We start from the raw sequence: 22,194 nt of genomic DNA on the forward strand, positions 1-22,194 counted from the left end.
TCAGAAACATACTGGAAAAATTATTGTGCAAGATGCAGTTAACTGTGACAAGAAATGCATTTTTTAAAGAGTACTTAAAGTAACTATAAGAATAAAAGAACAGAGAAGCATTAAGTAGAAGTGTGGACAAGGTCCTCAAAAAATTACCATTTTCTTGTTCTTTTCGGTTTTTTTTAGAATCGCACAACAATACACCAATAAATAGGACCAGGACCGAAGGAAAAAGTTTGAAAGAAAAATGAAGTAGTGGATCACTCTCATCAATTACTTAATTATATTTGGAGAACATTCCACTAGTTATAGCTTTTTGTCCTCTCTTTCTTCTTTCCGAAAAATTTTCCGCAGATAAGGTATCGTGTGACAACACCCAGCACTAGGCAGGATGTCGTCAAGGGCATTAAAAACTTAGTTTAACCAAATTTGCCCCTTATGTGCTTGACTTAGCCCGAGGCTTGGACAGTAACTCGATTCTCTACTGCAGCATATCCTATTTTACTCGTCATTTTTTTACATTATACATGGCCACTACAATAAATTTTAACTCTTGTTAAAGCGAATTTTATACTGGAAAAAATATATATATTTCTTTTTAATTTAAATTAATTTAATATAACGGTCCTATACCATGGTAATAACATAATGTTTTATTTATGTTTAATTTTTAATTACTTATACTTAAATTCTTAAGTATATTGATACAAGATTACTTAATGGAGTCAATAGGGAGATAATAAATTTCGCTACCGATACTAATTCGCAAGTTGCACTTGTTAAGTTTTCAACGCTCAATTTGTAACAAAGTACAACTGTAAACATGTTCGACTCGAACAGAATTCACCACTTATTACTTTAAAAAAATATATAATAATAAAAAAATAAATATATATCGGCCTATTAAAAGCAAAGTCATAAAGAAGATAAGAAGGATAGATTTTAAACTCCGCCTAATAGTACCACCTCTACTGATATTAACCAATTAGAAAATTAAGGCGTGGTCTAAGTGAGGATATTTCCAGGACGCAATTTTGTACCCGCCCTCTATCAAAATTAGTGTAAGAGGGATTGGCCTAACGGTTGGACCTCATATTTTCTATTTTATTTATATTTTTACTTTTCTATAGCTATCTTTATCGTTTACTTACAGTTTGCTGAATTGATCGGAAAGTTTTAAGTATTTTCTGATATTCATCATGTGGTTTCTATAAGTATGTTTCAAAATATCGCCACTATGCACGTACCAACTGCGGCCTATCAAGATCCTGGGCCTTATTTGCATCCGACAGCCATGTACGTGCCAAGTAATCGCCAACTTATGTCCGTACATCACTACGTCAATACGCCCGTAAGTAATCAACTCTCTCAAAGTACCACTTCTAATTACCCTGGCATGTGGACCACAGGAACCAATGGTTTACCTCAGCGTCCAACATCGGATCAGTACGGTTCTGGAGGAGGTCACCCAGCTACCCACTTTGGTTTCCAGGTAAATATACATTTTTCGAACTTTATTTGTACGAATTTTTTATCCTAAATATAAAAGAAAATGCATTAATTCACCCTCTTAAATGAGAAATTTCAACCTTGCATACCTAAAATTTGATAAACTTTATGTTCAAATCGATTCAAAAAGCAGTCTAGGCTATGTTTTTAAGCCTAAAAATGTGTCTCGAAGCTGAATAATTATCTGTTTCAAGGAATTTAACACCTCTAGGCAAATGTAGGCATTAACCTAGAACAAATAAAATTTTTTTTTTCGATGAGGTGTTAAAATTAAGTTATATCGCTCCTAAGGTTTTTTTTTATTGATAAAAAAAATTTAACTCATTTCCATTCGTCGATTCTGTGATTTACATTTGTTCTTATTTAAATATAGGCCTATAAAAGGAGGTCATTTAGATCTTCAGAAGTTACGTATACAAGTGTAGACAATGTTTGATCTATTAAAAGCCGTAGACCCTACACAAATTCCTTTATTCTACGAGAAAATGTAAACAAACAGAATGAAAGCAGACATATAAACTCACTTTTATCCAGCTCTTCATTCACACTTATCTAGTGTTAGAATCAGCTTACTACAGTCACGACCTTCTCTAGTTTTACAGCTTAATAGTTTACAATCGTCCAATTTTCCCTTTACAGAAGAGCCTACCTACAGTTTAGTATTAAGTTTCGTAGTGTTAACTCTTTAAACAAAGATCGACTGGTCCGGTTATATAACAATCGCCCATTGGATCAAATCTTATCACATGATATTTATTAGCATATCCTGCGTATTGATATAGAATTAGTCTATTCTATTCATAGAATAATGGCACTATTCGTTCAAGTAAAGAGTTATAATCTGGAAACTATGATGCCGAGATTTTTTTAGATCGGTAAGCTAAATTTATGGTTTAAACTGGGTTAAATTTAGAGTTTAATATTTAAATTACTCAATTTTCCTTGTATATTAGGCACTAAACTTAAATTATTCAAGAAAAATAGTCAATTTATTAACATGTTATTCTAACTAAACTAATAAAATATCTGTCTAATCATTAACCAGGCAATAATGAATATATAATTAGCAGTTTAATTGAGGATTACAGATGAAATAATAGTACTAAACGTTAAATATTTCTATAGATTTCCTCATCCTAAACTTCTTTTCCGAAGATCTATGCTTGATAAACTATTATTACTATAAAATGGCATGACTTTGAAGTTTAAAAAAAAAAAAACAATTCTAGGCCAATATAGATCTGATCTGAATTGATAAAACTAAGTGTATTAATAATCTGTAGGCTGCTGTTTAAATGCAAACCTGAAGATGTAAAAGAAAAATTCTAATAAAGGACAGGAACATCAATCATAACATTTTAATACATTTAAACAGGTTCATTAAATCTTTTATCTATTTAAATTTCATAAACAGGAATATAAAATTCACACTTATATACAGGCTAATTTTATATGTCTTTCTGTCTACACGTGTGAACTTGGGATGTTTCTGTTTAAAAGTTCGGAAATGCACAAATTAAAATGGAAATTTATCAAAAAGTTTGTTTATAATTTAAAAATTTAATAACTTATTTGAAAGAATAGCAAATTAAAAGAATATAGTCCATTTTTTTGGATAAANAACTCATGCACATAAGAAATTATTGGGCACTTACTTATTTATAATTTGCAAATTAGATTTATTTAAGATCTAAAGCTTATTAGGTTCTTCTCTAGAAGCTCTTTACGATTTAAATTTTTTCTATTTCTGATGCATTACAAGATTTTTATTCAAAATATAAAGTTAAAATGTCAGTCTAAGCTTACGATTGAATTGAAAACCTTTTAAAAACATTCTAAGGTAGAATTTAAGTAATGAGACTTACAATTTTTACTCCATACGCACACTAAACAATTGCTGTATTGAACACAGTACATTATACACATAGTTTTGTTCCAGTCGTATTAGTTTAGTTACAAATTAAAAAATATTTATCTTATTTATCGAATTATGTTAATCGGGGAGAGTCAGGTTACTCTAATTTTCGTAATCTGTAGGCCTAAGCAACTGCAGTTGTTTTCATGTATTATTCAAAAAATATTATTGATAATTATGAGTTTATTTATATATATTAATTGGAAGTCCCATGTCTAGGACGTGACAGGAATAGAAGGTCTTTTTTAACTTATATCACTTAGACTGAAAATTCTACTTCTAACGTTATTACTTTCTAAGAAATAAAGTTTAACACATCTTATTGGAAGGTCTTCCGAGTATTTTTACTTTTATTTTTTCTAATAAACTAAAAATATTTTAAATTAATTTAAATTTTAGGCGCTATTTTATGTTCTAAAACTGTTAATGATGTTTAAAGTTTTTTTCATCTCCCCTCTCTTATTAAATTCCATGGAAAAGAAACTCTACCCGACACTATAAAAATTTATTGTAAAATCTAATCCCTTAACTAAAAACTAAAATGTTCTGTATGTCTAACCATTAGAGACTCATTAAAAGTCTAGTCACATAATTCCGGACTAATTCTGTCATAAAGCACGAAAAGGCGTCACTCTGTCGTAACACAGAACATGCAAATGTTGTATGTACAGAGGTGTCACGTGCCTGATATAAAACTCCGATAGACTACGATAAAAACCAGTCGTCATGTTTAAGTAAAAAAGGGGGAGAGAAAAACCTTAACAATTAGGTGACAAGGATAGTTTATAAGTCTGCTGCAGACTACTTTAGATTAACGATGTCTCCGGACTTTAATTAGTTCGGGTCTGTAAGTGTCTCTTCTTTAGTTGTAGTCTCAATTTTCAAGAGTTCACTGCAACTAGAAGTCAACAAGATATGATTTAAATTAATGTATAATGGCTCCATAATTATAAATGCCAAATTTAAAAGTAATTTTTTTCATTGTTTTCTTAACACAAACATAATAGAGGAACGATAATTGGGATTGCATAACTTACACAGAGATGATAATACTTGTTAACAAAAAAGATCTTTAATAACAATTAATATAATATGGAAACGTTAATAATAGATAGAATGGATGTAGAGGTGACTTAAAAATTTCGAAATTCTTTCAATGATTGAGCCCCTATCTGTTGCTCCACCTCAATAATAGATCAAGTGCATATTGGAGGAGATAAAGCATACACATATGTTATTTATTCAGCCAATAAGTTACAAACGCTAAGTGCTTGAAACGACTGGTTCAAGATAACCTTCTTGGTTTCGTCAACCAGCAGTCATCTACTTGACTTCGTTGTCAAATAAATTCTCTATGGAACACAATACTTCGTCTAGAATAATAACGATTGTTTCTTCTTTAGTAAAATAACAAAAATATTAGGATTTCTAACCTGTGGTAAGTGTATAATGTCTTGTTTCTTCCATTTATATCATTGGCATTGAGGTAGGTCTATTATGCAATAGGTTATTTATGCATTATAGATAATAGCTTATTGAATAATATATAGGTCTTTCGTTTGATATAAGTTACAATTCTTAAAATTTGGTAGGCTATGCTTGAATTATGCGATTTAAAAATATAAGATTTTCATATAGAAAGCTTCGACTTACAATATTTAAAACTGTATATAAAAAGCACTAAATTTATTAAATTTAACATAAATAAATAATCGCTAATTTCACAATTTATACTATGATAAGTCTTTTAAATTTGTTAGGAAGCGTTAGAAAAATGAAGCTTTATTAAATTTATACTTATAAGATCGCATTTATAAACTTAAATTTCGAAAATTTAGATTTTAAATTTCAGTTTTTAAACTTGGAAAAACGTTCTGAGTAAATGTATTTAAATTATCATATTAAAAAGATTAGAAACGCTTTATCTACATCTATTTTTATGTTGCGATTCCGAACATGAATTATTTGTAGCATATAATTGACAACAGTCGAGGAGGAAAGAGCGTGTAATACGTATTTTCGTAGTGTTGCAAATTATATTATTATTAGTTAAATGAATAAATTTGCTAGTCTTTGTGACGTAAACTTATTCATTTAACTAACAATAATACAGCTGACGAGAGGCAAATATTCACATTGTCCCTCGTCAGTTGTCACTTATGTGCTGCAAATAATTCAGACAATATTTCATTTTTCAACACAATTAAAAACATATTACATTTGTCGCATCTTTATTTTCCTGTTTCTGATATTTATTTTATTAATTGCTAAATTTTCCAATTTAGTTTAGATTCGTTTATGTCTAAGTGTTTTCTAAGGCTTGCAATATATTAAAAATTAATATAAAAATTTATATAATTTTATATTAATTTTTAATATAAATAAACGTAAACTATATATAATTATAATTATACATAAAAATTTAATGTTGTAAGTTACGTAAAATTGATTTTTCAACAGGTTCTTAAGACCAGATTTAACAAATGAATTAAAATTTTAATTAAAATGTTTAATATTGCCATCACTTTTTTTTTGTAAATAAAGATTAAATTGATAAATCTGGTTTATTTTTATTATTACAATTATTTAAAAACCATTGTTTAATGCTTGCACAATTGTTTATGAATGGGGTTAACTCATACAGGTTATTTTAATTATTTTAACAGATAAAAAATATAAATTTTTATAATTTTTATTAAGCAATTATTAAGCAATTTTATCTAAATGTAAAAAAATTGCTTTCCTGCATTATCAAATAAATCTAGAAATAATTAATTTAATTTAAATAAAAAATAAAACTCATGCACATAAGAAATTATTGGGCACTTACTTATTTATANAATTTACTTGTGCTGCCATCTCGTGTCATAATATTTAATAAAGAATTTTTTTACATTTTTTTAAAAAACGTTTCGCCATATAAAAGATACTCTTTTACGCAATATTTATTAAGCTATTACGTACAATTGTAATTTTTAAAAATTTTTTAAAAACATTTCTTCCAAAAAGTTTTTTAATACATAAAAAGAAAACTCAGGAATTAATTAATTAAATAATTAAAATTTTAATCATATTATTGAAATTAATAAAGTATTGTTTGATGTGGAAATTTGGGAGTTTATTTAAGATTTAAAACGACTATCATTTTCTTTTTGTATTATATCATAAAGATTAATGTTAATTGTCTCTCTGTTGTACATATATCATATCTTTAACTATTTTTATTATGTTGTAGACGTAGAATGCTTTGTATTTGTCTAAAATATTGATGTTTAACTGGCAATTAAAATGTACAGAAAATTAGTTTTCTCCTTTATTTCAATTTATAATAATATAGTTGCACTTAACGTCACCAGATGGAGCGACAAGGGGTAATTTTTAGTCGCGCCACTTGGTGATGATAGTTACGATTAAGTTGAACAACATTATAAAATTTATCAATTACTTGAGTTAATGAAATTATTAAAATATATAAAAAGGTAACTTTATATATAATAACATTAAAAATTATAATTAATAATTAATNTAATAACTTATTTGAAAGAATAGCAAATTAAAAGAATATAGTCCATTTTTTTGGATAAATTAAGCTTAAATTTAAGCAGATAGCCCCTTTTGATTTATGAAGAAAAGCAATTAAACCTACTACTAGATCTACCTGTATTATATATATAAATGGATTTACAGTGTAATTCGGTTCAGTAACATCTTGACAATATTAGAAATGTTCCATTATAACAGAATCACACGGCGAATCTTCAATCAATATCAACTATATCCTGCCATTTTACGACATACTGTCGCACGTCTCTTATATTAAAGCAGGTATTTACACATTAATTCCAAATCCCGGTTTAATGTAGGTATAAATTACACAAAAATGCCAAATTCCCTATAAAATAGTCGAGTAATTTTAATTAGAATTAAAATCATTTTATTTATTTTTTTTATTTTACGGATTACTTTCCTAGAGGAAATTTAAAATCATTAACATTCAATCGAATTAAAATTATAAGTGCTGTAAAATATTTAAAATTCCTAAATAATAATTAATTGTTGTTGCATTTGAAAGCCTTTAGAGAGAAGAAAAATGATAAAATTAATGCTTAAATACGATTAAATTATAAGAATTTAAGATTGTTCATTGAATATTTAAGAAAATCTCGCTAGAAAATCGAGAATTTATAAGGTTTTTTTTACATAAAAATTACGTCATTTTAAGGATATCTCCATCCAGTTAAAGTTCCCGAACTTCTTTAAACACTTCACTGAATTTTAGTCACGTTTTTAGCAATAAAATTTTAAAAAGTTTAACCAAAGTCCAAGGTAAACACTACGAAGTTGAATATAAATCACAGAATAATATGAATGTATAGCAGAGAAATCTAATTTATTAAAGAAAAAAAACCATTAATTACGTTAGAGAATGTCGTCTTAAACACAGTTAAGAAGGAATTGGAAGCATAATTAAATACCTTTATCCAAAAATTTATTTCTGAGAAAACTCGACGTTTGTTTTCCTTTATGATATTTACAGTGGCAATTCTTATAATTTATATTTTTCTGCTTCATTATTAATGTGCAAGTTATAAAAGACAAAGAAAGGTATAATTTCCTCTCATATTCGGTCTGTCGTATTTGACTTTTCGCCTGACTGCCCCTGCGTATTTTAATCAATAGAGTCACGCATAGGACCTCTATCGCCATGTTTGTGTCTCTCCCTTATCTGATTCTAATCTATATTTTCACACAAAGCGTGTCCACCCGAACTAAATTTTATCATTAAATTATTTTCAGATATAAATGATAATTTATTAAAAATATAATAACTTAAAAATAAAAATAAAGTTATAACCTCTTGAATATATGCACAGAGCTAGAGACATATTTTATGAGCTTATGTATGCCTATGAAGTTTACAGGGGGCTCGTAGTAGTTCCTACAGCTATAAATTAACATTTTTTTAACAGAAAAGAAAATCTTTAGGATTGCGTTTTGTTTATTAATAAGAAAACATTCTACGTATTTTATGTTAAAAAAATGGTAATCGGGCCCGCTAAAGAAGAACAAGGGCCTGCTCTTACCTGGGCCCTATATATATTTTCCATGGTCTTGGTAGTTTATATAACTTCATTCAGTTTCTTCAAATTAATTTAAGACGAGTTTTTCACGATCTTAAGAAGATTATGTTAAGAATAGAGCTTGCTTCTCAGTGTTACCTGCGCAGAATTAAATTATATATTTAAGTAAAATTCCTCTGATCATCATCATCATTATTATTGAAATATTTTTCCTCGTCTTTTCAAGCCTCTCTTCTCCTTCCTCTGTTTCTCTTACATTTATTATTACTCTAGACTTCTTCACTTATGATTGTTCTCTTATCCTACTACATCTTTTTTCTATTTTAAGGCCTTTGAAAGGCGAAGGATCTATCTTCACAGACATATTATCATATAACTTATATACAAGAGGATACGAGCTTAATTATTATTTTTCTTTCTACTTATGACTACTTTAAATTCCTATCTAAAGAAATTTGAAATATTCTTCTATGTTTTTATCTCTGTTTCTTATGCTTCTCAACATTTTACACCATAAATTTAGCTTCAATAACAATTAATAACATTTTTTCTTTGTAGCTTTTATTTGATTGATCCCAAATAATTCTTAAAAAATTCATTTAGTATATAAGATAATCGTTTAATGACGGTAATCGAAGAGCATTTATATAAAGTAGCTCATTATTAAACATAAACTTTAACGAAAATATAGGTTTTTTTTTTCTTTTTGTAGGAGTTTAAATGAAGATTGATAATGTTTCTGATAATAATGTATAGTCAATAGTGTAGAAGAATAACAATAGGTACAAAAGGAGACTATTGTTCAGTAAACCAATTACTTATTGATCGTAAAATGACGCTACAGTTAACATATAGTTTCATCTGAATGAATAATTTGCAGCTAAATAATGTATATATGTTGATTTGATTCTGTTTCTGCAATAAATTATAAACTAATACTGCTTACTATGAACAAGTTTAGGTCACAGCCTTTCACGGTATGTGTATAGAGCCGTGATTCCTAAACTTTGATAGTGTTTTATTTAAAGATTTGTTAGGTTTTCTAATAGTTTATATATATATTTATTATAAAAAATTAAAAATATAGTTAATATCACGATTAATTTCTCATCAGCAAGTTATCGAAATGTAGCGTCATGATGTCGCCATAGTTGTGTTTTAAGTAGTAACTGGAATCGACATTTCTTCTTTATAACAGTTAAAATGTTACTTCATATATATATACTTCATATATATATATATATATATATATATATATATATATATATATATATATATATATATATATATATATATATATATATATATATATATATATATATATATATATATATATATATATATATATATATATATATATATATATATATATATATATATATATATATATATATATATATATATATATATATATATATATATATATATATATATATATATATGAATTTGCAAATGATAGCGAATTTTTGTCAGTTTTTTAGCTAAATCAGAAGGTTTATCACAATTTTGGGAATTATTCGCTGTATAAATCTATTTTATTGACCTTCATACCATTGTCTTTCAGATTTTCGCGCTTCGCACTTTAAAAAACCTTGGTATAAGGCAAAAATTTACGCATTAATTATGATGATCCTCCATATTTAATCTAGAAAATTTCCGTACGAGCTTTACATATGTAAGATGCAATTCACAGATTAATTTCGACAATGGTTCAACTTCTAAGACGTAAATGAAAGCTAGATAATGTGTTCGGGTGGTGGTTTGAAGCACTTAAATACATTGTGAGAGAGTACAACGAAGTAAGGCAAAGCACGGTGGAGCACAAATGGCCCACTATAATTATTAATCCGCGAGTAAAAGCTAGAGAAACTCATTAATAGAACAAGAGGTAAAAAGAGATGCCGATCGATGAAGTATCCGAAAGTATGGCTGCACTGATGTATGTCCGTGCAGCCCGAAGGGACATCATCTCTTTTATCTAGCGTGGAGTCAAAGATTGGCAATTAAGGGTGTTTTTATAACGTGGTGCCCGTCTTTCAGGATCCTATCTCTTTAGCCCGAAGGTTCCATACTCTAAACCTAGACTACTAATTGCTCGGAAATATGATGCTTACATTTCCATTTCTGATTTACGGTATCTAAAATTGTGAACGTTTCATCCGAATTTTTCAGGCTCCTAATCCATCAGCCACCGTTAATACGTCATGCAGAGATAACTCCGCCTACATATCGAGAACCAATGGATTATCGTATGCTAATTACGTCGGCAGCGACGTCAATCCATGGACATTGGATGGAAGCATGGCATCCATCCAGGGAATGCAAGGCAACTCACTCAGTAGAGGTCAGTAAATATTTGATTTCTTAAGATCGGTATCTCTCTAACTCCAATGGAAGATTATATTAAACCTGTTCGTTAGATCATTTCATACCTATAATTGTTGTTTATACAACAATAAAATGATTTATATGTTGAAGTTTCTTATCTGTTTGAACATCAAATTTAACACCGCGCTATCTGAAATGCTACTATAAATATTTTGATTGTGTCGCGATATGTCTGACTCAACCTACTTATTTTTTTCCTCTTTTTTTAGCTTTTCTTCTTCATTCGCGTGAATTTATTTACGCTTTTATGTCGTATATTTAACGTTTACTTACGTTACCAACCTCCTAAGATAGTTACGAACGCACTTTGACAAGATGTCGACATATTTTCGCGTATCTGCCAAGTCTGAAAAATTATTATGAAGGAAGTTTCCGTCCCGTTTTTTTACTCTTGACATCGTGACTTCTTTTAAGGATCCCCCGGAATATAAAATAAATAAATAGCTTTTAGTAACGACATTGTTAAAATTCCATAAAATGACAAACGTGAGTGACGACGAAGGCAGCGAAGAAAGCAGAAAAAAAAGAGAAAATAATGGAAAAATAAATTTTAAAGTAGAGAAAAACAGCTTAAATTAGATAAGGACCTAACATAAAATTTTAAATTGATCGAACGAGATATTATCCTCATAATTTTTAACATCTTCATCAACGGAGCAGAAGGATGTCGTCAAAGCATGAGCCTATAAAAGTTAACTTTTAACGTAGTTAAAAGTTAATTTAACTGATTTAAATAGGGAAAAAAGGCAATAAAAATCTCTCGACGAAAAAAATTAAATTAATTAGATTTTATCACATTTAAAACGCTAGATAACCCTATTTTATTTGATGAGAAATCCAGCATTATCAAAGGAAAAGGATGCTCATTTTGATAATGATAATAACCTCGGAACTATCTGAACTATTTAAAAATCTCTTCAGTGGGCTGACTTTATTCTTAGCAGTAACTTGGCATAACTGTCAAGTGGGTGAATATTTTCTCATCCGTGGCACCACTTCTAAAAGTAGCGGGACAACGCCCTTGTTGCTGTTACTCCGACTGCAATTTCTCTCTTTCTCCCCTTCTCTTCTTCTCTTTTCAGATTCAATCTTTTTATCTACTGACTTATCATACTGTAACGTCCTTTTAAAAAGTTGTAATTCTGACGTAAATCAGTCCGGACAGGTACTGGACCATGTCTGTACTCTTTCTCTTTTTTTTATAGCTTGTAAAATGACAATAGGCCTGAAATCTATTCCCTACATAAATCACGCCTACGAAGTAAAGAAGTCTGTTCAGGGAATGCTTAAATATTCGATAAAAAGACGAGGAAATAAGTCTACAGCTTAGTTTTCTCGGTCATATTTGTATAAATTATTTTCGGATTGACTTGCGTAATTCGGTAGGAATAAATGAGTTAGTATTTGTATAAACATACTCATACGAGATCATATTAGGCCTTATAGAGCTATACAAACTATACAAAATCGCATTAGGCTTTAGAAATCTATACAAGAGCATATTAGACGTTAGTATATATTATGTAATCCACAATGATTACTGATAGTCCGTGACGAGGTTGATAGAGCTGAAGACTGACAGATTAAGTTCAAGAATAAAAATGGCTGACGTTTGTGTATCAAAACAAATTAATAAAAATGTGTATTTTAACTAAAATATGGAAAAAATGTAACGTTGTAGCATGCATCTACAGCTCTTTAGTAGGTCTATCATTATAATACTAGGGCAGTTATGCAAGTTATTCTTGGGCTATTTTACACGCTAATTCTTTCGCTTTTATTAATATATTTTATTACAGGCGTTAATGAACTAAAATAAGTTTAAAACGATTGCATTATATGTAAATTATACGCAAAAATCTAGAATTCGATCGAATTAGTGCGTTAAATTCTGAATTGGATAATTAGAATTACGACAAAACGAACAGATTCTAAATCTCTACATTTATTTAGGCCTAGAGTTTATATTCATCGCGTATATTTTATTAAATTAAATTAAAGTTATATATAAAGGCCTAATAAAAGATTGCCGAGATTAATTTCAATAAATTTCAATAAATTTCAATAAAAAAAACGCATGGTGTGAAGTGCCAACTGCAAACATCCTCAAGAAGTGAATTTAAATATATAAAACACATTCAAATTTTACTTAAAACCCGTATATAACACTTCTATGTGATCATATTTTCTGATAAATTACACTCAAGCGACATTTTTACTAGAAATTACGCTTACTACAGACTTTTAATTACGTTAAACACCATTGAAATGTGCTCTTTAGCCCATCTTTATAGAGTATAGTTACTTTTATTGCATACAATATACCACACAAACGCCTATGGACATACATAATTTATATAACATGATTGGAAAATAGTTCATTTATAACACACTAGAAAGATAATAATTATTTTATTTTTTTTTTTTTAAGTTTTACTTCCTGTTTGTGAAGTTGATAGGCATTCAACGTATTTGTTTTGACACCTAGTTTTAATTATTTATGAAGTGTCTACTAGCTGTCAATTTTATCAAATTGATATTCGTATAGAGGAGCCAATTCATAATCAAAAAAACTCGATGTATATTCGAATTTGTATTACGCACACCACCCCTTCTAGGATAAGGAGGAGGAGAAGAAGAAGAAAAAAAGGAGCAGAATAAATAAAACTAAATAGAAAATTAGATCTAATCAAGTTCGAGCCGCTTTTTTCAGCATCTTTCATATTAAAAACACGTGTGTAACATGTTAAAGATCCACATGAATGGCGATAAGCTGCACTTCGCATCGCTTCCTGCAGCGCACAATTTTATTTTATTTTATTATTATTAATTTTTTTTACCCTTTGTTTTCTATCTAGATGAATAAATTAAATGAGAACATCTGGTTCCATTATGCTTGTATATTACTATTAATAAAATAAGATAATTTATAGCTTAGGGAAGAAGAATTAACGGCAACAACAGATCGGAAGATAATTTTAATTATTAATTTTTAGAATCTCCCGACTATAATTCGTTCGCCGACGGACGTGAATGTGTTAATTGCGGTGCGATATCGACACCACTGTGGAGGAGAGATGGCACAGGGCATTATCTATGCAATGCGTGTGGTTTATATCACCGAATGAACGGCATGAATAGACCTCTTGCTAAACCTCAGAGGAGGCTCGTAAGTAATCTTACATTCCGTTTTATCTGTATGTGTATATTATGCATACTTAGGCCTTCATATATACGATAAATTTAACAGGTATCCTCTAAGAGAATGGGCATTCGGTGTCATAATTGTGGAACCACCACGACTACTCTATGGAGAAGAGATAACGAAGGTGAACCAGTATGTAACGCTTGTGGTCTATACTACAAGTTGCATAACGTAAGTATGGAAAACAAGGCACGAGTTAAGCGTTAAACCTGGTATAATACCAATTGTAAGTGTATGAAAATTGTAAATTTCATAATATTTAAGCGGATAAAATCAAATATTCGCAGGTTAATAGACCTCTAGCCATGAGAAAAGAAGGTATTCAAACCAGAAAACGTAAACCTAAAAGTGGGAATATTAAAGGTACAGCTACTCAACAGGATAATAAAGAAAGCGATAATACACCAACCACTATAGGTATGAATAATTAAGGAGGATATTCCCATTTAAAATGTCTTTTTTTTTTTTTCTATATTTGTAAAAATTTGGTGGGGCTGGACTTACATTTGTTGTGGCCCTAAGCTATAACAAACAGCGAGGTCCGAAAGCCGCAGCTTGTATATTGTAGCTTACGTGTAAACCCGGCCCTGCAATTCAGTATATTTGAAGTGTAAGAGTTTATTTGTGAGAAAACATATTAAATATTAGAATATTTACTAGATAAAACGATAAAATATTAATAAACAAACATATTTACGAATTGCAGCCGAGACAAAATCAGATAACACATATAAATCGAGCAAACTGTTGATTTCTCAACCGTCGTATCAAACAGAAAATATGGAAAATGATATCAAACCGTCCTGCTGTTCTGGGAACGTCTCGGCTTGGTCTACATGCCAAAGATTAGCCAATATAAGCCTAACAACTTCTGGAAGAATATCGGATATTGTATGACGTCATTTACGGGTACATAATATTTAGTTTTTTTTTTTAAATTGAATTTTAACAAGAGAAACGGAGAATATTTGTGCAATTAATGTCCGTACCGACATGCCTAGTGTTTGTGTTTGTGTATTGTGTCGTGAATTACGTCACGACTGTGATATCGACGTGTTTCAATTTACTTGTGCTGCCATCTCGTGTCATAATATTTAATAAAGAATTTTTTTACATTTTTTTAAAAAACGTTTCGCCATATAAAAGATACTCTTTTAGGCAATATTTATTAAGCTATTACGTACAATTGTAATTTTTAAAAATTTTTTAAAAACATTTCTTCCAAAAAGTTTTTTAATACATAAAAAGAAAACTCAGGAATTAATTAATTAAATAATTAAAATTTTAATCATATTATTGAAATTAATAAAGTATTGTTTGATGTGGAAATTTGGGAGTTTATTTAAGATTTAAAACGACTATCATTTTCTTTTTGTATTATATCATAAAGATTAATGTTAATTGTCTCTCTGTTGTACATATATCATATCTTTAACTATTTTTATTATGTTGTAGACGTAGAATGCTTTGTATTTGTCAAAAATATTGATGTTTAACTGGCAATTAAAATGTACAGAAAATTAGTTTTCTCCTTTATTTCAATTTATAATAATATAGTTGCACTTAACGTCACCAGATGGAGCGACAAGGGGTAATTTTTAGTCGCGCCACTTGGTGATGATAGTTACGATTAAGTTGAACAACATTATAAAATTTATCAATTACTTGAGTTAATGAAATTATTAAAATATATAAAAAGGTAACTTTATATATAATAACATTAAAAATTATAATTAATAATTAATATAAATAAAAAAATTATTGATTTGTATATAGTGCCATCTACCGATAGTTTCAGTCAATAAATTTTGTAATTAAAAATTATTTTTTAAATTTAGGTCTGATTCTTTAAATTTAAATATTTTATCTTAACTATAACTTTTTTAAAAAATTAAGTAAAGACAGAAATATTCAAATTGAAATTTAAAAGCTTTTAAAATAAATTATAATCCAATATAGTGTCAACACTTTAATAATAATTCCTAAATTGTGATTCACGTTTAAAATGCACGCGAAAGAAATTGAATTTTTATCCCGTCGAAAAAAATAATACAAAAGCACCCTCTGTCAAGAAAATCTTTTACTAAATATTATTTAATTTTGAGAGAGTTTCGGGAAATAAATCATCAAATTTAATTTAAAAGAATAAAAATTTATTTTTGAGAATATAAAATGTTAAATAGAATAAACTTTTTGTTCTTGATTTTTAAAACAAAAATTATACATTTTTCATCTTCGTTTTTAACGTTAGAGAATCAAATGGCTCAAACGCCCCCGGGTGTGGAATTAGAAAATATTTTCATTAAAAATTTTTTTTAATTTAAATTTTTAATTCTTCTAATTTTAACTGTTGTAATAATTTAATTTTTCTTTTGCATGAAATATTCCTCAATAAATTCCTGTTTGAGTAACAATTATTTTGTAAACAAATACAATTACATAAGGGAAATTTCCTGAGCTTTCTATATTACGTAATACATGTTGCTTTAAAAAACCTTTATAAAATTATTTCGAAGAACTTTATTTTGTGCTTAATATTTTATTACATGCTAACTTTATAGGTAAATAAATATTAAAATTTATTTTAAAATATAATTTCTTTTAAAATTTTTAAACAGTCGAATATAACTCAGCGCCCTCGTACGATAAAAAATAAGAAATATTTAATATTTTAATTTCGATTAATTCGAATTATATAATTAAAATATTTTCAATTGTAATTATTCAATTTTAAAAAATTTATAAAGAAATAATCTTCATTCTAAATACTGTTTACACAATGCAATTTTTGACTGAAAATCTGCCATTAAAACGCGTTGATGAGTTTTTAAAATATCGATTTTCGATTTTGTCATAATCGCTCAATAACTTTTTAAAAAAAATCAGAATGAATGGACGCAGGTCCATAACTCAATCAATCACCTATAGATGCATTCAGTTTCATTGCATCTAATAAAGTCCCTATGGGGTTGGCGATACAATGGGAGCACTACGTAATGTATGAGTGAAGTGGTGCAGGTCTCCATTCTCTATCCGTGATTGAGAGGAGCAGTTTTGAAGATAAACATCTCCAATGGCCAGAAATTGTGCCCAAACTGTTTTCCGACGCGATGGTTATTTAGATAACGAGTGCAATCAACGACTTCAATTTAAATTTTGATAAGAACTTTAAAATAATATCTACTACACTAAATTGAAGTTTCACTTTGCTATCGTCTTATATACTCTTTGGTTTGCAAGGTCAACATATTTTGCTGTTCGAGTAACTTAATGAAGCTTGTGTCGCATGCAAATAACTTTTTAATTATTATAATAGGATCGAATAACTCGCGTTACATCTCCTATTACATGCATCAGTAATTGTTGCTTGATAAATAATGTAACACGTTTAATCACATCCTTCGTTGAGAATTTGTTGATCGTAACCGATAATTTTGGAATCTTTTTTATTTATGAAAATTTAATATAATATTTTGGTCGAATTTAGGCGCGCGTTGGCCCACATTTAAAATATATTTTTGTACTGAATATCTCTCTTCAGTTGACGTAATTAAGGACAGGGCCGGCTGGAGGTTTTGCGGGGCCTTGAAAAAATGTTAGTAGGGCCTCGAAATATTTGCAAAAAACAAATTTCTTACTCAAATTTTCTTATAAATTTGAAAGTGCGAGGTTCAAAAAGCCCGAAAAATTGACTGTGATTAAGGGGCGCGTAATTTATTTTTAATTAGCCGAAATTATGAAGATTTTTGATTGAATCAAGACTTTTGTTATTAAGTACTGTATGGAATATAAAATTAGATACAACTGTACGTTATTTTTATTTTTAAACAGTTGTAAACGAATGAATAGGCACTAATTAAAAATTGCAAATGTCTTACAAATATTCAAAAATCATCGATAAAAATTTACAATTCGGTCAAACAAACCAGATTTTTTGAACTTATAAAGGTCTCGTTGTTTCCTATGCTGTCTAGTTTCATCTCTGCACAGTATCATTCGTCACTTGACATCGTAATTTACTGATTGGAAGATACATTGCTGGCCTAAGCAACACTTGCACTTCCATTCACTCAAATGTCATCGTAATGTATCGTGAAAACTGCAATAATTGCACAACGGAGCAAACCCACAACGTCTCTATTTACGGAAAAAAAGGAAGAAATTAAGAAATTTAACTGATCCAATTAAAATATACATGAAATTTAGGGCATTGAGAATAATTTCTAAAAGTGCAATTTACGTCATATATTCGTATTTTTAAACAGTTTGAAGATAGACGATCCTTTCGGGTCAAGGTTGGTTCCAAAGTTTTATATTTAAATGAGGATCTAATTATGCATAAAAGCCTTTTTTTTCTGTTTTATGTATGAATTTTATGATAAGTAATAACACTTATAAGCAGCAGTAGCTTTATAAGAATTATATAGACTACAGCAATTAGGTCAATAACATAATCTCTAGCATACAATATATTTAGGTCTACTGTAAGCTGATCTCGTGCAAAATGATATGGAATTCTGTCCAAGGACCTCTCTTCCTTTGAATTTTACGAGAACCTAACCAGCAGTGTAATGGGATGCGTGTGAGTTTTAACTGAATTTAAACTATATTGAAGGCGTTTGAGATGAATTTTAAAAGAGATAGGAGGGCAAAAAAAGTGTAAATGTTTCGATAGCACTCGAAGGAGATGTCAACGGTTATAATGAGGCAAAAACAGACATGAACTTACGACCGGCACTTACTTGTGTGTTGGGAAGGATTAAGTTGTTGAAAGAAAACCTCGCGATAAGTACTACCGATGATACAAAAAAAAGACACCTCTTAGATTTATATTCTCGAAGAGTAGATAAAGAAGAATTACCGTTTAGACTTGAACGTAACTCGATAAGTTTAATACCGCCAAACGAATATAAACTACATTCATACACGTAACTTACAGTTAAAATTAACTAATTAGTTAGGCTTAACGGAGGCCTTTAGAATCCGCCATGATTTTTTTAAAATTGATAGTCTCTCGCTTCCTCCTCCTCCTCCTCGCTTTTGTTGCCCAATTTAGGGGAAGGGAAGAGCTTCATTTATATTTTTATTAAACATTTGAACTTGGCCAATACGTTAAAAAAGTCATTATTTTCAGGAACTGAACATCGCTGTAGACAGGTTAGTACATACGTGACCGGGATTAATTTTGAGGACAAAGCGTGACCTTGAATAATTATCTCATCGCCACGCTTGACTTATATCGCTTTACTATTCTATTTATATTCTAGAATAAATATATAGTGTGTGCGAGTTTAATTTCGCTTGGCAGAATTCAATTTACTTTATATCGAAAAGGAAGTTATATACACCTACGAATTGTCCTGTTTAAATGGTAAACAGTGTAGCTTTTAGTGTTAATTCTTTATTTGAAATTCGGATTTTTGCTTTCTCTAATTAATTTACAACGAAAATTAAAGATATAAAGAAAATAAATTTCGACTCGAGAACATGTTCCACACAATAGGAGGCGACTATTAAAAAAAGTTAACGTTATCAAACAGGTTCTATCTCCCTTTGGGCTAGTGTTAAGAACCTTATGAAAACATTCATCTCGCGCGCAGTTGTTTTGATAAAGCTAAAACGTTTCCCGACTTTTATTTACACTCAAAACTTTATCGAAGATTTCAACAAAATCTGATTTTCTTGTTGGTGAATTGACAAGGGTAAGTATTGACAGTTCTTCCCCCCTCTTATAATGATACAGCTAGATAGATGCCTATTTTATACGGTAAATACGTGTATTATACATGTAACTAGGCATCTTTGCTCTTGCTACATGCACGTAGGCATATTTTAGGGTATTTAAAAGCCATATTTCTAGTAGGGTTATGCATTATGCACGACCTTGTACGACTTATTCGTGTCCGATAGTATGCATATGAGATTTTTCTACTTAGAAGTGACTTTTTAAGAATAATTACGTGGATCTGTTTGTAAATGATCTTTAGATGTACTATATTTTAGGGTATTTTAAGAGATTATATTTGTATAAGTTACGAGAGATTTATTGTGTAGACCGTTTACTCTATAGAAGTGGTTGGTAATAAAACGTTCATACAACTCAGAATGCAGGAGGACCATCCTAGAAGGGAAGTCTAAAGGGAAGCACTTTTAACACGTAGCCTGTAAGAATCAAATGAAAGAGAGGGTAATTTATATACCCATTCATGAAAGATTTTCTTTTTTCTTTTTCTTTTTTTAATGTTATTTAAGATGCTAAAAATAAAGAAAGTTGTATTATTAGAAATTTACCCATACTATAAAAGTAAAAAACGGTATTTTACTTGACTACATTGTCGAAAAATGCACACAATTTTAGCAGAGAATCCTACTTTTACGATGATTTATACTGCAAATCTGCTTTTATTGTAAATGAACAGCACCACCAGCAACCGAGAATAGGGACTGTAATAGGTGTCAATTGAATGTCACCTTCCAATTATTTAGGCCCAGGTAGATGGACGTATATTACTTTTCCTCTTGATAAATGGCATACCAGACTCGAGCTCACAAACTGTAAATATACTAGTTATCCCCCATCCATTGGATACCACACATTTTGTAGGATGACCTCACTACTTGGGAGAGAAGTCCTCACACTGATAAGTATTAAGTTTCGTAATTGTTTGCTTATTACAACACTAATTAAAAATACAAAAAACTTAAGCTTTGATATCTAATACGGTGTAAATGGGATAGAGTATTAATGGAAAAATTAGTGATAATTTTAACTCATACCAACTGGAACTAAAGAAAAAAGTTGTATATAAAATAAAATTGATAGCTCGATCGTAAAATAAATTTTTGTTCTTGTGGAATGTCTTCCTCCTTCGTGTACGTGATATAATTTATGATCATAATAATTATCTATCAGGCGCCATATTAGTTTCTTTTAACTCTGACCCCTCTCTAGCGTCGTGAGGTAGGCTATTAAATTTTTATTGTTTTGTTTTCAATCCGTATATAAAAAGATTTGTCTCTAAACTCTCTAATTCTTAAATTTCACCATATAAATAACCCTAAAAAACATTTGTGTTGATGCTTGCAACTTATAATAATGATTTATTAATATAATTTTATGAAGTTCCAAAAAATTCCTTTAGATTACTGAAGGGCAGCAAAGTGAGAAATCAGCAAATTTGTTGATTTCTCACTTACACGGCTTAACTAATCAAAAGTCTTGTATAATGGCTAAAAACAGCTGAGAAATGTAAAATTTCAGATGAAGAAACTAAGAAAAAAATTCTTTATTTTTACAGCCCAATAATTGTCTTGTAATATAAAATTTTGCTGTATATTGAGAGAATATCAACAAATTTGTCAACTCCTCCTCCTTTAAAGACAGGAGCCAATAAATTTATATAATCAAAGGATGTTTTTTGAGGGCTTTAACATAAGAAAAGTAGATTACTGTTTAATCATCGTAAGTTATTTTTCCAGATAAAACTTCGTAATACAACTTCCGCAATACGAAATTCCCGTGAAACCTGATACTCCCGGGTGGGCAACTGATACAAAACTTTCTTCTCATCAAGAATATTGTCCTGCGGAAGAATTCTCTTCGCTAATTGATTGCTATTTTCCAAGAATAGTTAATTATAGTCTGATCCCATGCATAGAAACGCGCTCCCCTACACCGACAGTCGACTCTTCTACGTGAATGGCGAGAGTTGGGGTGGCCTGCACATACACTTCAGTTGCGCCCGGGGAAGTTTAGCAACAGGTCCAAGTTTGACAAAGTGTCCACTCTAACGGGGCCTGCTACATTAGGTAAGTTCACACTTTATCTTCGGTTTACTCAAGCAAATTACTTTCGGTTAATTTATCACTTAAAGGGTAGAGGGAGGAGTTTTCGCCTTGTTTACGTATTCTAACAATCCCGCTTATAAGGGGCCCACTAACAAACGTTTTATACATTTTAAATTCGGTACCAAGCCAACGAATCCTCTCGATTTACTATAGCCGAAGCATAAAAAAAACCCGCTCACCTTGTCTAAACCACTAAAAAAAGCACTCGACGGGTCTGCTACCCATATCTCGTTATCTACAGGACCATCTGGACTCCG

General features: G+C 29.6%; 2 protein-coding genes across 4 annotated transcripts in view; both read left to right on the top strand.

The window, feature by feature from the left end:
• Window positions 1-15,561, top strand: part of LOC111633427 (transcription factor GATA-4-like) — a 32,674-nt gene extending 17,113 nt beyond the window's left edge. For all 3 annotated transcript variants that reach the window (XM_023377990.1, XM_023377991.1, XM_023377989.1), the window contains 6 exons: window positions 1,145-1,483; window positions 10,669-10,840; window positions 13,881-14,053; window positions 14,135-14,260; window positions 14,377-14,506; window positions 14,796-15,561. In XM_023377990.1, the coding sequence (XP_023233758.1) occupies window positions 1,208-1,483; window positions 10,669-10,840; window positions 13,881-14,053; window positions 14,135-14,260; window positions 14,377-14,506; window positions 14,796-14,986 (1,068 nt within the window). In that variant the 5' untranslated portion in view covers window positions 1,145-1,207 and the 3' untranslated portion in view covers window positions 14,987-15,561. The remainder of the gene's footprint in view (window positions 1-1,144; window positions 1,484-10,668; window positions 10,841-13,880; window positions 14,054-14,134; window positions 14,261-14,376; window positions 14,507-14,795) is intronic.
• Window positions 15,562-21,640: 6,079 nt separating this feature from the next.
• The window catches only part of LOC111633438 (solute carrier organic anion transporter family member 4A1-like), a 58,207-nt gene continuing 57,653 nt past the window's right edge, over window positions 21,641-22,194 (top strand). Inside the window, exon 1 of the mRNA XM_023378008.1 lies at window positions 21,641-21,898. The gene's annotated coding sequence lies outside the window, so the exon portion shown is untranslated. The remainder of the gene's footprint in view (window positions 21,899-22,194) is intronic.

The sequence above is a fragment of the Centruroides sculpturatus genome, unplaced genomic scaffold, assembly GCF_000671375.1.
Source record: "Centruroides sculpturatus isolate CEXI.00-Female unplaced genomic scaffold, Cexi_2.0 scaffold890, whole genome shotgun sequence".
Lineage (NCBI taxonomy): Eukaryota > Metazoa > Arthropoda > Arachnida > Scorpiones > Buthidae > Centruroides > Centruroides sculpturatus.